This window comes from Geotrypetes seraphini, chromosome 7, assembly GCF_902459505.1.
Source record: "Geotrypetes seraphini chromosome 7, aGeoSer1.1, whole genome shotgun sequence".
Classification (NCBI taxonomy): Eukaryota; Metazoa; Chordata; class Amphibia; order Gymnophiona; family Dermophiidae; genus Geotrypetes; species Geotrypetes seraphini.
In genome coordinates this window covers 137,124,750-137,142,623 of record NC_047090.1, presented here as the reverse complement: position 1 = coordinate 137,142,623, position 17,874 = coordinate 137,124,750, and the positions used below count along the sequence as shown (strand labels likewise).

The following is a 17,874-nucleotide window of genomic DNA, read 5'->3' as shown; positions in this document are numbered from 1 at the left end:
TCCCCCCACCATTTATCAGACCAACAGAGTGCTAGGATCTAAGTGACCCTTTAAAGAGCATCCAAAATGGCTCCTAATTTATGCCAAGTAAAAGTTTGGGGTGCATAGGTGAAGCGACGTTTAGCCACTGCCATCTCCATCCTCCCCAGGGACAACAGACGGTTGATCCATTCAACATGAGTTGGGGCTACCATATTTTTCCAATGATTGGCTATTAAACATTTTGCTGCCGCCATACCCCATCGAAGTAGCTTAGTTTGCCAGTGATGTTCTCGAATATTATACAAGCCTAACAAACAGCTCAGAGGTGTCGCCTCCACAGGAGCCCCAATAAGGTCTGTCATGGTATGAACCACTGCTTTCCAAAAGGGGCATATGGTTTTATCCCAGGACAAGCAGGCATGATATTCTCACATGTGGGTGGGTGACGTCATCTACGGAGCCCCGGCGCGGACAGCTTTTCAAGCAAACTTGATTGAAGTTTCAAGTTTGCACACTGCACCACGCATGTGCATGCCTTCTCGCCCACTAGAGGGCGCATCCCACCTCGTGGTCCTCAGTTCAAATTTTTCCGCGGAGCAAGAAAGCCCTGTGGATCTGAGCTCCAGTGTTTTTGCCTTCTAGCTGCCACGTTTAGTTTGTTTTTCCTTCGAATTAGTTCGCGGTGCTGTTTTTCTTTTCGGTTCCTTTCAAAAAAAAAAAAAAAAAAAAAAAAGGCTTTCGTTTTTCCTCGGGCTCCGGGGGCTCCCGGAAGCCGTGGCCGCGGGACGTCGGTACGTTCCCGGCCTTCTTCTTTTTCTTCGTGGATGTCCCGTCCTGTTACGGGATTCAAAAAGTGCAGCCGGTGTGAGAGGTTGCTTTCCATCACTGACCCTCACCGGTGGTGCATTGTCTGTCTTGGGCCCGAACATCCGACAGACTCGTGTGATCGCTGTGCTACCTTCCAAAACAGGGCCCTCCGTCACCGTAAGGCAAGAATGGCCGAATTATTCGCCGTCGACGCGCCGCCTAAGGCCTCGACGTCGGCCTCGGCTTCGGCCCCGGCCTTGACCTCGGCGTCCTCGGGGGCCTCGGCCTCGCCTCGGCCCTCTTCCTCGAAGGCGTCGTCAGTGAAGCAAGCTTCGGGTAAGTCCTCTGTTCCATCCCCTTCAGCAAAGAAGCCATCCTCGAGTCAGGCCAAGGCGGGTGGGTCGACCCCGGCCCCGCATCGGACCTCGACTCCGCACACCCCGAGGGAATACTCGAGACCGAGGTCGCCCTCCAGGGAGTGTGCCCCGGACTCGGAACTCCCCACCTTCGTGGGGATTCCGGCCTTCCAGGATCTCCTCCGAGCTCTGATCTCATCGGAGCTGTCGGGAGCCCTGGAAGTGTTGCAGCGTGCTGCGGTTCCGGCGGCCTCGACCTCGGCCGGGGCGCCTTCGGTCTCGGAGGCCCCGGCCTCGGCGACCTCGGTCTCGGGTACTGTGGCCCCGTTCACCTCGGTCTCGGCCCCGCCCCGGACCTCGACCTCGGGGGAACCCCCTGAGCGGAGTGTAAGGCCCAAAGAAAAGTTGCGCAGAGTGCGCCGTCTTTCCTCCTCTTCCTCCGGGTCTTCCAGGCACGCCTCGCCCTCGACGCGACCTCGGACGGGGCGTCGATCGAGGAAGTCTAAGCGGCCCCGAGGCTCGCCTCGGCGCGACCGTTCCTCGTCGTTCGGGGGCGAGGCGCTGCAGGTGTCGGAGTTGCGCCTCGACAACCCGAGGCTCCTCCGCTCACCTCGTGGGAAGTCTTCCCGGGCCGCCTCGCCGAGGAAACGGGAGAGTGTCCCACGAACCCCTGGGTCCTCACCCAAGGGTTCTGCGAGGAGGATAACTTCCCCTTCCCCCTCGAGGGCCCTCGAGAGGGGATCCTGGGATTCGGGATCGGTTAGGGATCCTCATTATTCCCATGAGGCCTCCCCCCTCTCCTCGGTGGGGCGGTCGAGAACCCCGTCTCCCCAGGCTAGGCCGTCCTCATTTTCATCCTTCGTTCAGGACATGGCCCAAGCCCTGGGGATTGACCTGATGGTAGGTTCTCGGTATTCCAAAGAATTTTTGGAGGAACAGGACCTCCCCACTCTTCCTAGAGAGGTGCCTAGACTCCCTCTCAACAGTGTCCTTCTGCAAACCTGGCTGAAGAACTTGTCAAACCCTCTTACAGTCACGTCTGTGCCTTCAAAAATGGAATCGAAGTATAGGACGATTCCCCCTAAAGGGTTCGATAAGGCGCAGCTCTCACACCAGTCTCTTCTGGTGGAGTCTGCTCTTAAAAAATCACAGCCCTCACGGGTTTCTGCGGCGGTTCCACCAGGCAGGGAGGGGCGGACCCTGGACAAGTTTGGCCGTCGCCTCTATTCAAATTCCCTGATGGCCACCAGGGTTCTAAATTACGCCTTCACCTTTTCCTCCTATTTGCGTGGTATGGTGAAGGACCTTCCTCAATATCGAAACTCGTTACCGGACTCCCAAAGAGCAGGATTCGATAAGTTTATGTCCAACCTGTCTCAATTGCGGTTGTACCTATTCCATGCAGTGTACGACGCCTTTGAGCTGGTTTCGAGAGTGTCGGCCCTCGCGGTGGCCATGCGCCGCTTGGCCTGGCTTCGCACCCTCGACATGGACCCAAACCTGCAGGAACGCCTGGCAGACTTGCCTTGTGTGGGGTCCGAGTTATTCGACGAGTCATTGGATGCGGCGACCAAGCGCTTGTCGGAACAGGAGCGCTCTCTAGCATCCCTGGTCCGCCCCAAACCTAGGCCCCCGCCGCAGAAACCCTTTTGGCCTCCGCCGCGCCGATACCCCCAGAAGTCGACCCCGGCTTTCTCGAGACCGCCTCCGAGACGTCCGTCTCAGCGAGGCAGAGGGGGACAAACCCAAGCCCCGGCGCAGGGCCCTTCTAAGCCCGCGCCTTCCTTTTGACGGGCTGAGCGGACGGGGCGGGTTCCCCTCCGCACTTTCACAGGAACCCCTTCCTATCGGGGGCCGTCTTCGGTCCTTCCGGGAGGCATGGACCGGGATTACCTCAGACGCTTGGGTGCTCCGGATCGTCTCCGAGGGCTACTCGCTCAACTTTGTGTCCTCGCCGCCGGACAGTCCCCCAAGTTTAGTCCCCTGCAACCGTTCGCAGCTACCGACCCTTATAACCGAAGCCAAAGCCCTCTTGAAGCTTCGGGCGGTCGAGCCGGTCCCCAAGGACCAGTGGGGTACGGGGGTTTTACTCCCGCTACTTTTTGGTCCCAAAAAAGACCGGGGACCTGCGCCCCATACTGGACCTCAGGAAGCTCAACAAATTCCTGGCCCGGGAGAAGTTTCGAATGCTATCTCTCCCGGTTTTGTATCCCCTCTTGGAGGAAGGGGACTGGATGTGCTCCCTCGACCTGAAGGAAGCATACACCCATGTTCCGGTGCACCCCGCCTGTCGAAGATTCTTACGATTCCAGGTGGGGGACCTCCACCTCCAGTACAGGGTACTGCCCTTCGGCCTGGCCGCGTCCCCACGAGTATTCACGAAGTGCATGGTGGTGGTTGCAGCAGCCCTCAGGTCACGTGGACTCCATGTGTTCCCTTACCTGGACGATTGGCTCATCAAAGCCCCGACCAGGGAGGGGGTTATCTCAGCGACCCGACAGTCTATTGCCTTCCTGCAAACTCTCGGGTTCGAGATAAACTTTCCAAAGTCTCAATTGAGGCCGTCGCAGTCTCTTCAATTCATAGGTGCGGTGCTGGACACGGTGCGCCTACGCTCCTACCTGCCGACCCAACGGTTGGAAGCCTTGGTACGGATGAGCCGCCAGGTCTCTCAACTATCGAGGGTGTCGGCCAAGCGCATGATGATGCTGCTGGGCCATATGGCCTCGACGGTACATGTCACGCCGTTTGCGAGGCTACATCTGAGGATCCCTCAGTGGACCCTCGCGTCCCAGTGGCGTCAGGAGTGCGACCCGGTGTCTCGCCTCATTTCGGTGACTCCGCCCTTGCGGAAATCGCTGCGTTGGTGGACAGACTCTTCAAATCTGTCCATGGGGCTATTGTTCCGCACTCCGCCTTTTCGCAAGGTCCTGACCACGGACTCCTCGGAGTACGCGTGGGGAGCCCATCTCGACGGTCTTCGCACGCAGGGCCTGTGGTCGGCAGAAGACCGTCAGTGTCATATCAACGTGCTAGAGCTGCGGGCCATCTTCCTAGCACTTCGAGCCTTCGTTCACATATTGCAGGACCAGGTGGTCCTCGTCCGCACGGACAATCAGGTGGCAATGTATTATGTGAACAAGCAGGGAGGAACGGGGTCATGGCCCCTCTGCTCCGAGGCTCTTCGCCTCTGGGAGTGGGCGGCCTCCCGGAACATCTTCCTCCGGGCGGTCTACATCCAAGGAGAACGGAATTGCCTGGCGGACAAACTCAGTCGACTTCTGCAACCGCACGAGTGGACTCTACACTCAGCAGTTCTACGCGAGGTCTTCGCTCGCTGGGGAACGCCACAGGTGGATCTGTTTGCCTCTCCGGAGACACACAAACTACCACTATATTGTTCTCGGATGTACTCGCAGGACCGTCTGGAAGCGGATGCCTTCCTACTCGACTGGGAAGGGAGGTTCCTGTATGCATTCCCTCCGTTCCCTCTGATCATGCGAACGTTGGTACACCTAAAATCGTCCACGGCCTCGATGATTCTCATAGCACCTCGGTGGCCGCGTCAGCACTGGTTCTCCCTGCTGCTCCAGCTCAGTGCCAGGGAGCCTCTTCCCCTGCCTGTCTCTCCTTCTCTGCTGTCTCAGAGTCAAGGATCCATGTTACATCCCAATCTGCAGTCATTGCACCTGACAGCCTGGTTTCTTGTCCCCTGACTCCTCCGGACCTGTCTCAATCGGTGAAGGAGGTGTTGGAAGCCTCCCGCAAGATCTCGACGAGGCTTTGCTATGCGCAGAAATGGACCAGGTTTTCCACCTGGTGTTCGTCTTTTCACCTGGATCCGGTATCAGTTCCGGTATCCTCAGTTTTAGAATATTTATTTCATTTGTCGCGCTCCGGCTTGAAAACCACTTCGGTGCGGGTTCATCTCAGTGCGATTTCTGCTTTCCACCAACCTCTGGAGGGACGCCCTCTGTCACTCCATCCCTTGGTGACACGCTTCATGAAAGGGCTACTCAGGGTTTGCCCCCCTCTTAAGCCTCCGTCTGTCGTGTGGAATTTGAATGTAGTTCTGGCTCAACTGATGAAACCCCCTTTTGAGCCACTCAACAAGTCCCTCTTGAAATTTCTGACTTGGAAGGCGGTGTTTCTGATTGCCCTCACCTCCGCCAGGCGGATTGGGGAGTTGCAAGCCTTGGTTGCGGACCCTCCTTTCACTGTCTTTCATCACGACAAGGTGGTTCTCCGCACCCATCCTAAGTTTTTACCTAAAGTTGTTTCTGACTTCCACCTCAATCAGTCCATTGTCCTTCCTGTGTTCTTCCCGAAGCCCCACTCCCATCCTGGCGAGACGGCGCTTCACACGCTTGACTGTAAGAGGGCGTTGGCATATTATCTTCAACGCACCAGGTCTCATCGGAAGGTCCCTCAATTGTTTTTGTCCTTCGATCCCAATCGATTAGGGCATCCAGTTTCCAAGCGCACTCTGTCTAACTGGTTGGCCGCTTGCATTTCCTTTTGCTACGCTCAGGCTGGACTTCCTCCCCCGGGTCGGGTCACGGGTCACAAGGTCCGAGCAATGGCAGCTTCGATAGCTTTTCTCCGATCCACTCCGATGGAGGACATATGTAAGGCTGCCACTTGGTCTTCGGTTCATACATTCACCTCTCATTACTGTCTGGACACTCTATCCAGGAGTGACGGCCGGTTTGGCCAGTCAGTACTGCAAATCTGTTTTCCTAAATTGCCATCCTCCCACCTGCCCTGTTTTGGTTAGCTTGGAGGTCACCCACATGTGAGAATATCATGCCTGCTTGTCCTGGGATAAAGCACAGTTACTTACCGTAACAGGTGTTATCCAGGGACAGCAGGCATATATTCTCACAACCCGCCCGCCTCCCCGGGGATGGCTTCCTTGCTAGTTATGGAACTGAGGACCACGAGGTGGGATGCGCCCTCTAGTGGGCGAGAAGGCATGCACATGCGTGGTGCAGTGTGCAAACTTGAAACTTCAATCAAGTTTGCTTGAAAAGCTGTCCGCGCCGGGGCTCCGTAGATGACATCACCCACCCACATGTGAGAATATATGCCTGCTGTCCCTGGATAACACCTGTTACGGTAAGTAACTGTGCTAAACAATCCCACCAAATATGTAGAAAGGACCCCACAGTCATTCCACATCTCCAACAGTTAGCAGACACTCCGGGAAACATTCTATGCAATCGCTCCGGGGTATAATATCACCATGTCAGAACCCTGTAAGCATTCTCCTGAACCAATGCACAAGAGGAAACCTTATAGACCTCCCTACATATAACTCCCCATTCTTTAGTAGTAAATTGCAACCCTAGATCCCCCTCCCAATGTTTCTGAAAGGAAAAATGGGTATGAGAATGTCCCCTCCAATACTGATACACAACTGAAAGTGGTCTAGGAACCTTCTGCAGGAGCAACCACAAATTCTCTAGATGTTCCCGCTCCACTGGAGACTGGGAACCCCAACCCTGGGCTTGCATAAAGTGTCGGATCTGAAAATAGGCCAAATAGTCTCCATCAGGCAAGTCAAATTTCTGCTGGAGCATGGCAAAAGAAAGGATCCCGGGGGGTCCCCATCAGGTCTCTAAATATAAGCAACCCCTTCTGGGCCTACCGATGGAATATTCAATTATCCCTTCCCACCATAAACTGGGACTCCGCCTCCTCTTCAACTAAAGATCTCCTCTGTCTTCTCCCCCCCTTACGCCCCACCCCTCCACTCTCCTATCACCTTCCCGAACTCCAGTATAACCCTCTCTTACTCTCTCCACAAACAAATTGTACCTAAACGCATATAACTTTCCTTAAACTAAACTACTGTATTTCCCCCTTCTCTCTTTCTGCTATACTCTCCCTGTATTTAATTCTCTCCAAAATCTATAAATCCAATCACTAAACCTGTTGTACTACTTATATGTCTAATTACTCCCCACTGTGTATGTTCATTTGTAAACCGTTCTGAGCTACTGGGAGGACGGGATAAAAATCCAAATAAATAAATAAATAAATAAAATAAATATATTCGCCAAAGAAGACACTAAGGCCCCATTTCCCAATTTAACCCATACCAGGGTCCACAGCTGTGCCAAATGTCGAACAAAGGGGTTAGCGATGCTCTGGATCAAGGGGCGCTGCGAACCCGACACCCAAAACTTATGTTTCAGCAACCCCAGACCCCCATATTCCTGTTCCAACTGCACTCCCCTTTTATGTTCCCCTAGTTTTATCTGTGCCGACTGATAGTACCACCACAGATTAGGCACCTCTCTACCCCCTACTTCTCTGGTTGCTCACATTAGAGATTGAGATAATCTGGGAGGCTTTCTCTGCCAAATGAAACTCCTGAGCTCAGCCCCCAATCCCTGCAGCACCCCCCTAGGGCACTGGCACCGGCAGCGTTTGAAAGACACTCAACGGTTCTAAATGAAATGGTGCATATGCAGATCAGCCCTTCAGCCTTTCGCTGGCACCTATTTTATAAAAGGTCTGCTCCTCTTGACAACAAAACTTGGCTTCAGTTCTGTTTTTGGGGTTAATATTTGAAAGCCTGCTTGGTGGCAAAAGACAACCAAGTATACTATGCCTGTCATTTTGATCCAGACATTCAGCAGCATTTTCTGGGTTAAGCATCTTTTACACTCTACTTAGGCAAATTTTTTTATGGGTAGATTTTAGGACAGTATTATGGATGGTGGTATGTGCATATTTTAAGCCAGGTAGCCCCTTCTGCCCAATTCCTTTCTTACCTTAATGTATGCAATTTATACCATGCTAATTTTATCCTGGTAAAGATATATAAATTATTTTTGCTTATCTACTGCACTGGCAGATAAGGTCTTAAGCAGTAACTTTAAGGAGAGGTCACAGCATAAGATAAGTCCATCAAACCCAGCATTTTGTCTCCCAACAGTGACAAGTCTGGGTCACAACCAACCAGCAGTTTCCAAAAAATAGATCTGTTTTTCATAAGTTAATTTCCAGGGATAAGCAATAGTTCGCTCAAGTCTACCTGCCTAATTGTTTTTTAGCAGCATGGGATTAATGCATGTTAGCCCGTTAACCTTCTGTATGACTTAATTTTCAGTCTCAATTATAGCCAACTATTTTTTTTCCCTGTTGGGTCTAAGGTGTTAGCTGTGGTGTGTATGCCTCATTTGGTTAATTAGATGTCTTTTTCCTACTATGCATCTCTTAAATTTATTGATTTTTACGAGCATCTGTGGGTGCTTTAAGAGAGGAAAGAGAATCATACTTATGAGGAAAAACTGCTAATATCCAAACAGTTAAGTGATGAAATGCTGGTAGTAAGATAGAATGTGAAGCATTACTGGATTTGTATTTTTATCTAGGGTGACATCACTTCTATTCCTGAACTTGCTGACTACATTAAAGTGTTCAAGTAAGTAGAAAAGGGTTTTGTTTTTTCAAACTTTCATGATAGTAATGCATATTTAATGTGCCTTGATTCTTCTTTTCTAACTCTCTTCACTTTCGCTATTTATAATACATTGATATTTAAATATACAGTAAGTTGCCAGTTGCTACTTCATAAAATGATATGCTTTGATCACACAAAGTATGGACTGAGACCTTGGTTCCTCGCCAGTTTTCTCTTGTTCTGTTTCTGTGGGGGAAAAAAATCTCTGCGGTCCATCCAAGCAGAATTGGGAAGTTGCTTCAGAGGGGGGGGTGGATCTTGGCAAAAGAACAACGTAAAGGAGGCCATCGGCAGTGTTTGGAAAATTGCTGCCCTTCCAGCAACCTCCTTGTAATTTTCGAGGTGAGGGGTGCTTTGGAACCAGGTGGGGAGGTGCAAGCAGTACAAAAGGCTCGTGGGCCTTGCAATGAAGAATAGTGCTTTAGATCATTTGGTTCCCAAAAGTAGACCCATAGCCACTCAGGGTTTTAGGATATCCAAAATAGGCATGAAAGAAATGTATATATATTGGATCTCCGATATACAAGTGTCCCATTTTATTGTGGATAGCCAGTAAATACCACAACTGGTTGTCGGTAGCCCAGGTTTGCTAATCACTGCTGCCTTGAATTTCAAGAGTGACATTCTTTTGTTTACAACCTAACACTTTAACAAAAAATTTTTTTTCAAACATGTTCATTCTATCCAAAAAGGTTCTTGTAAGTAAATCTAATAAAGAATGCGGTCAATAGACCTTGTGAGCTGTATCATACAATTCAGTATTTGGTAGATGGTTACAAGGGGGTAGTTTCAAATTTAAGTTTCAAGTTTATTATGGTTTGATATACCGCTTTAGTACCAAAGCGATTTACAATTTAAAAAAAAACAAAACCAATTTTAAAACAAACAAAAATAATTAAAAACCAGGGAAAGGACATATATATGCAAATTTGAATTGTTAAGATATGACACAATAGGAAAAATAAATAATGAAGGACCAGATGTGGACTGTTATATAGAGTTTTTGAAGGAGAAGTTGAAGTGTAGTTCAGCTCCCTTAAGGGAGTCATTGAATATATCACAGATGTCTGGTGTGCAGAGATGGATTGAGTTTGAAGTTGTGGAGGAGGAGATGGTGAGAGTTATTAAAGGCTGTACTCCAACCTGCACTTTAATGGATGTTTATTCCACAGGAATTAATCAACAATTATCAGGGAAAGTTTCCCCTTTTTTATAACTAGTAAATATTTCATTTCAAGAGAGTCTTTACCTTGATGGATGTAAGCAATCTACAGTTAAACCATTTTGAATAAAAAAGGTGCCGATTTGAAGCAAATGGCAAATTTTCATCCTATTTTGGTGCTTCCTTTTTTGGAAAAAGTGTTAGAGAAAATGGTCTTAGATCAGTTGATTTGTTTAAATCCTTATCAGTTTGGTTTCAGAAAGTCTTATAGTATGGAACTCCTGTCAATGTCTGTGGTGGATGTTTTGCGGCAGGGTATTGGATCATTGTGAGACCTTTGGTTTCTATTGATGTATCCAGTGCATTTGATTCTGTGGACCTAGATCTGATATTGTGGAAGTTGAAAAGATTAGGACTGGGAGGTTTAGTATTACGATAGTTTACATATTATCTAATAGGCCGTATGTTTCAGGTGTATGAAGGTGTTAAGGCTCCAAGAGAGGCTTCAGTGGGAAGGGGAGTCCCAGAAGGCTCAGCATTATCAGCATTTTTGTTTAATATTTGTAGCATCCATTGCAAGTTCATTATCGACAGTATGCTGATTTGTCTTTCTTCCCAGTAGATAAATGGGGAAATGATTTGGATCAGTGTATGTTGAAGATAGAAGTATGGACAAGTGACCATGGTCTGTGCTTGACTGTGGGAAAAACAGAAGTGATGTGATGTTGGATGGAGTGGAGAAGAAAAATGGCCTGATACAATAAATGTATTGGGGGGGGTGCAATTACCAGTGAAGAAAGAGATGACAGTGCTGGGGGTTGTTTTGGATCCAGGTTTGTTGTGCAAGGGATGGTATTATCATAATTAGACTACTGTAACACTCTTTACCTCAGTATTTATAAAACGAGGAGCAAGGTGTTAGTACAAAATGCAGCAGCAAGGTTGGTTATTGGTGTTGAAAGAACAGCCCATATGACACCTGTTTTGAAGAAATTGCTTGGGCTATCGATTGCATTTCTACATAAAATGATTTCTGTAATTCATCAAACTGTCTACTACCAAGCACCATGGTACTTTACTAGTATGGTGATACCTTATCAGCCTAATAGAGCTTTGAGATCTGAAAATCAAAAGTTGTTGGAACTGATAATGCGAGGAAGATATGCTGAAACCAGAGCTGCAGCTTTTTGAATTGCAGGTATTAAGCTATGGAATGCATTGGTGGGACAGTTGCATCTGTGTTCTGACCGGTTAAGATTTAAAAAATTATTGAAAATGCAATTGTTACAGCATTTTTGTGAAGTGTGCAAGGTTTTCAGTGGCACAGTGAGTTGTTTTAAAGAGTAGCTGTTTTTAAAATTTTGCTTTGATGTTTATTCCTAAGTTTTTATGTTCATACTCTGTAAACCGCCTAGTTGTAGACGGTATATAAATGTTTGAAATAAATAAATAATATTTTAAGAAGACAGGCATTGCAAGAGTAGCTCCTGCTTTCATCCAAGGATCACTGAGAGGTTTTGTCCTGCATGAGATGTTCTTCCAGCTTTTGACTAGCAGGGATATTTAATTCCCCTGAGTGGTTGGGTGGGTAGAAAGGAATGCCAATAGTGGCCAAAACAGAAGATATACCAAGTGCACTACAATACCAATTACACCCCAAACGTAACACACTTGCACAGCACACATAAAGAAATTTAATTTTTTTATTGTAAAAACTAACTGAATCTTAGCAGTGTGCATAGCGACCAATTAATCTTTTGCTATATAAGCAAGATCAAAGTAAGCCATTGGCAATGCATATCCACATACGTTTGGATCCAGATGTTTAGGGCAGTAGTTTTTCAGCCCAGTCCTCAGGAACCCTCTGACCAGTCGACTTTAGGATATCCACTGCTGTTTTGGTATGCAAATTTCTCTCACGTATATTCATTGTGCATATCTTGAAAAGCTGATTTAGCCAGATGGTCCCTAAGGACTGGGTTGAAGACCACTGGTTTAAAGGGACCCTGTGAAATGTGTTCAGAAGTGTGAGATTACCAACTGTCTAGTCTTTATTTCAGAATTTGACTTTAAGTATGAGCCCTTCAGTTGGTCAATATGTCAAGGTTTCTGAACATTGGAACACACATGACTTTAAAAAAATTGGCCTGAGCCAGGGCTAAGCAAAAACCCCAATTACTAAGGATTCCAAACAGCTCAAGGAGGTCGCCTGATTATTTTACCATGCTGCTGCTTCCTCTTCCTTCCTCCCCCACCTTTACTGAGCTGCCACCACTTCTTGTTTCAGTAACACTTTGTTCCATAGCTAAAATTTTGCTTTCCAGATAAACTAACCTAAAGATCCAAGAGTTGACATGCATTAAGTCTGCCCGAGCCCAGGACTTTCATTGCATTTTAATGTGTCCTAATGTTTTTGTTTTCCTCACAAATAGCTATTGCTTTTTTTTTTTTTTCTTGTATCGTACAACCATATATGTTGGAGAGAGATTTTATATTTTAATCTAGCCAAATTTTCATAGAGATGGCAAGTCACTGGCAATTTCGAACCCCTCCCCCCCCACCCATGTAAATGTTCTTTCACATGTTAAATCCTAGTTTTATTTAGTAATCAGACTACTGTAAGCATTTAGAGAGCCTACATACTTGCTATACGAGTATAGTTCTTTTGCTTTGATATTCATGTAAATTAATGAATGCTTAGTATGAAAAGTGTGATTGGTATGGGTCAGTGTCTGAGAATTCCAGTTAAGGCCCTGTTATGAGATGGAATACCCTTGGTCTCCATTCTGACTGAAATCTGAGAATTACACTTGTGATCAGGCTACACCCTGTCCTCACATGCCGATGATTGTGGGGAAAGTATTACATAAACTCTGAAAGTGGCCTCTCCCTTTCACTGACTCATTTCAGCTTTGTGGGGTTGAATTTTATACATGTACTTCGTTAAATAAAGACTCTCTCTATATATATATATATAGTCCATACTTGCCCAAGATGATGGCTTTCAGAATCCATTCATTATGTTCAGCTGTGTTGCGCTACATGCGTCAAATCTTACAAGAAACTTGTAAATGTCTGTCTACTTACCTGTTTAAGTCTATACAATTTTTCTGTAGTGTGTAGTGCTTTATGAGGGCTTATAAATATTTAGTTTATTGACCAAGAAATCGCAGGTGGTATGGATGAACTAGACTATATATAGCGTTTCAGATCAGTGTTTGCTATTACTGTATTACTGAATAATACATGAAAGAACCCATAGTGTTTTCCAGTGTCTATCAAATCTTTAGTAGTTTATGGCCTCTCAGATTGGTAAGTTTAAATGATGTGCTTGTCAATCCTAATGTGCTGTGATCATTATTTTCTGAAATGTAGTAATTAAAACCCGATTTGAAACTATAATTGTCCTGTACCTATTACTTTTATGGTACTGTATCATTTTTTTTTTCTTTTTGGTTTGTTTTAGGCCTAAGAAGTTAACCCTTAAAGGTTATAAACAATATTGGTGTACGTTTAAAGATACATCTATCTCCTGCTATAAAAGCATGGAAGAAGCCAGTGGAACTCCAATTTACCAAATGAATTTGAGAGGTAAGACAGAAGAACCAAGAATAAGATCTGAGTAATGGCAGACTGCTGCCATCATTATACGCAGAAATTCAATGCCGGGCCATGTCCAGACTTCAGCATTGAATTTCCAGGTTTAGAGTCAGTAAAACCATAGCCCGTTAAATGTGCTATTTAGTACTTAACTGCTTATGGCAAACCACATAAAGATAGGACTGAGGCCTTAGGTGCCTGAGCCAGTCGGGGCCTTAGGCTCCTCCCAGTGCATCATCGAGATGCACTGGAAGGAGCCTAAGGCCCCGATTGGCTCAGGTGCCTAAAGTCCCTCCTAGGTGCAAATAATTTGCATGATTTTGTACTGAGCATCAGCCTGTAAAAGAAAAGCACTCCTGCCATGGTATTTTTTACCATGGCATTGAAATGTTGTGCATCGAGACCTGACACTTATGCAGTCCTACTTATGTAGTTACCTTGGCTGATCAAGTACTAAACATTGACACTTAACTGGCCATGTGCTGACTCCATCCCCAGAATGCTCCCAAAATAGCTAGTTCTTGTACAGTCCCACTCTATTCCTGTACAGTTGGGTTATGTATCCCATGTCATGAGACTGCTTGTAGGAAGCCTCATTTACATAATTTTTTAGACCCTCCCCTCTTACCTCAGGACTTCCCTCTGGTCTCCAGTTGCTTTCCTACAAGTAATACAGTAGGAGCCAGTCTTTACTGCTCATGTTTAACTTTTTTCTTCTATATAGTTTTTACACAACTTCAGGTCCTCGTACTGTAGAGGTTCCCTGTGGGGACAGCTCTGGCTATGGGAGATCAGACTATGCGGGTAGTATTTACTTCCAGAAGGCTGGCTGCTTGGCAGTGCTCCTCATGGACAGCCTGCACTTTCAGATTGGGGCTCAAGGACTGTTCCTTTGGGAGCTGGCTCACTCCAGGTTCATCCACTAGTGGGTTTGAACGCAGGCTGCGTGGCTCCATGGAGGTATATCTGGGATCGGGGCAAACTGCATTCCTCTGCCAGGTTGTATGAGAGGTGTGTCCCAGAGATAGTGGAGATCTCCGGCTGTGATGTCATGCTGGAGGAGCAGTCAGAAGACCAGCAGTCCAGATTACAAGGCTTGTTGAGACAGAGGATCTCCCTGTAAGCTATTTCAGCTTCCTTTACTGCAGCTGCCAGCACAGCATGGCACAGTAAGTATAGAGCTGACAGCCTGTCACAGCAATTTGGGGGGGGGATCTAAAAGTAGTTTTTGGGCAGCTTGGGAGTTAGCCGTAGTTCTCCCATCCTAAAATCCTAAAATTGCTGTATTTTGAGGAGTTTTGTGCTTTTCCTGGGCTATTTTCTTTTGAAAATTGGTCCTGTGATGGTCATCTTTCCAGATTTGAATTTAAAGGGGTTTCTTTGTTTTTAAGCCTCTACAAGCTTCGTTTTTGTAAGAATACTACTCAGATGGACTCCTCAGGGCAGGATACTTGGGATTCATGCCCTGTTTGTGGTGGTTGGCTGTCCAGTGAGCAGCTGTATTCCACATGCCGTTGTTAAGCATAAAATCGCTGTTATTGTAATTTTATATCCTAAAGAATGTGAACTTTATCTCTCTTTTGCTATGCTTTCCCTCAAAAGGTCGAATTTATTGTAGAGCTATTATCAGAAAACTGAAATTCAGGACCCTGAACCTTCCTTCACATGCAACATTTCCAAACATTACTGCAAAACCAGAAATTAACTTAAATAATTAAATTGGTTTATTGAAATAATTAATTTGATAATTACAAGGCAAAATTGAGCTAGTGCATTGAGTTAATGTAAAACTGGAGGCTTCACAAATATATTACATCTTGTGATCATATTGAAACTCTTCTAACGTAACTACACTTTACCCTTATGTATTCCTACCCTGCAAATAAACTAGTTTCTCTGTACCTACAACAAAATCTTGAAATTAGATCAAAGGAAACTGCATTACCCAAATACTGATTCTCTCTGTGAAACAGCTCACATACCCTGTAGAGCAGAGGTGCCCACACTTTTTGGGCTTGCGAGCTACTTTTAAAGTGACCAAGTCATAATGATCTACCAACAATAAAATTTTTAAAAACACAAAGCACACTGTACGCAGAGAAAATGTTAATTATCATTTATATTCTGTGGTTTTTCCAAAGAGGTCAAGGCAGATGACTTTTTGCAATGTCACCTCAGTTAACAACTATACAAAAATAGACAAATATACCACCTCCCTTTTTTTCTAAATCGCAATAGCAGTTTTTAGCGCAGGGAGCTGCGCTGAATGCCCTGCACTGATCTCAGTGTTCATTGGCTCAATGTTCATTGGCTAAAAACCACTATTGCGGTTTGGTACATGGGGGCCATAGTGTAAAATATAGACAGCAGACATAAGTTCTCAAAACGGACACATTTTGATCACTAAATTGAAAATAAATCATTTTTCCTACCTTTGTTGTCTGGTGATTTAATGAGTCTCTGGTTGCACTTTCTTCTTCTGACTGTGCATCCAATATTTCTTCCCTTATTTCAGCCTCCTGTATGCTTCCTCTCCTCCAGACCTCATTCCCTCCCCTAATTTTTTCTTCCTGTCTCCCTGCCCCTTCCCTTTCTTTTTCTCCCTGCCCCCTTCTTTCTTTCTGTCTGTCTTTCTTTCTGTCTCCTTGCCCCCCTTCCTGTCTGTCTCCCTGCCCCCCTTTCTGTCTGTCTTCCTGCCCCCCTTTCTGTCTTTATTTCTTTCTGTTTCCCTTCTTTCTGTCTGTCTTCCTGCCCCCCTTTCTGTCTTTATTTCTTTCTGTTTCCCTTCTTTCTGCCCTTTGCTGATCTGAAAAACATAACCTACTTACACTATCAGGCCTGCCAGCCATTTCAAAGAGAGAAAAATAAATATCCTCCTTGTGTTCCATTTTAAGTTAGCCATTGACTCTCAAAATTATCATCCTGCTTATCCCCATTTATGTTAATAAAATAATATACTTAGTTCCTTACACTGTGCAGCACAGGAAGGGGGGGGGAGTGAGGTTTTGTCACCCCTAGTTCCCTTGACCCCTTTTGGGGGTCCTACTGCCCAGTCCAGCAGAGGCCAGTCCAAAAAGTCAAAATTGGCCCCCGGGGAAAGCATACTCATGACACCAGTGAAACTCAGCCGCAATTCAGTGTCAAAGGTGAAAAGTTCTTCTAAGAGCTATGTACTCTAGTCACAAGGAAACCAGGGACAGCCGGCGAAGCAGAACTCCATAGGTCTCAATGCAGGCACCAAAGGGACCAAAGTAAGGTCCACACAACCAGCTCGCTGAAGGGAAGCAACAAACTGTGGTAAAGGTGGAATCAGTCAGCACCTGGTGGGGTACAGCGGCACGTCCGGCTCTACCGGCTCAAATTCAGAAGAATGTGAAAGAACTCAAAAGTAACAAACGGGAGCCGCCACGCCAACAACCCCACCAAAGTGAAAGCAAATTACCTCCAGGAAATAAATCCAGTTAGCAGTTAGCTTGCAGAGCTGGTGGATGGGTTAGCCATCTAAGCTACGAAGCGAGTGGCATCCGCTAGTTGGTCAAAGAAATGAGGCTTGTCTTCATAAAAAATCTTCAACTTTGCAGGATATAACAGGGCAACCTGCACGTGTTTACGATGAAGAGCCACACAGAGAGAAACGTAGGCCCAACGCTGGGTGGAAATGTGGCAAATAATCCTGGAAACATAAAACAGTGTGATTTTCAAACTTAAGATCGGATTGCTCGCAGGATTTCCATCTTGTGCACGTAGTTGAGGAACTTGAAGATTACCACTCGCGGCTTCTCTTTCGGGGCACGCTGGGGCCCAAGTCATTGGGCAAGCTCAATTCTCACTGGTCCCGCCTCAGAGCGCAGATCTAGGGTATCCACAATCCAGCGCTCCAAGAACCCATGGAGCTCGGTCGCCGAGATAGACTCCGGTAAGCCCACCAGCCTGAGGTTGCCATGGGGCGAGCAATGTTCGATGTCATCTAGCTTATCCTCCAAAGCCCGGAGCTGGTTTTGCATCTCTGTTTGTGCACTGGTCACCTGGAAGACATTGTCTTCCAGCACTGGCAGCAGGCAGTAAATTCTCCCGTTAAAGATTCCAGTTGCCCGTCCATAACATCAAGTTTATCGGTAATAGATTGTAGGTGCTGATCTAGGGATGATTTTATCACTCATTTCACCTCCGTGACGACCATCTGTAGCCAGACCGAGCTCATGGTAGGGCTCTCCTGACCATCCCCCTCCTCCATCTTAGGCTCTGCGATCTTTGCTTTCTCTCAGTCTTTTCGCACAGTTTTGGAGGCCATAACCCCAATGCAGGTGGGAATCCGAAGGGGCACCCAATGCACTGCCGCAAGAGAGAAATTGCAGCGGAAAGGGGCAAAATTCAAGCAGTCCAAATGCCGATGAAGAGAGCAGGGCCCAGGAGCTCAAGACACATGTTTGCTCTCTAACTCAGCATCACGTGATCCCCCTCAAGATTTTCTTTCTGTGACACTACAAGGGTGG

The 17,874-nt window shown here is 46.7% G+C and overlaps 1 protein-coding gene across 7 annotated transcripts in view; it reads left to right on the top strand.

Annotated features, from left to right (window-relative positions):
• The window catches only part of FERMT2 (fermitin family member 2), a 240,951-nt gene that overhangs the window by 174,601 nt on the left and 48,476 nt on the right, over positions 1 to 17,874 (top strand). For all 7 annotated transcript variants that reach the window (XR_004540114.1, XM_033951884.1, XM_033951886.1 and 4 more), the window contains 2 exons: positions 8,531 to 8,580; positions 13,248 to 13,372. Coding sequence is in view for 6 of the 7 variants with exons in the window: in XM_033951884.1 (XP_033807775.1) it covers positions 8,531 to 8,580; positions 13,248 to 13,372 (175 nt within the window). In the remaining variant the exon portion in view is untranslated. The remainder of the gene's footprint in view (positions 1 to 8,530; positions 8,581 to 13,247; positions 13,373 to 17,874) is intronic.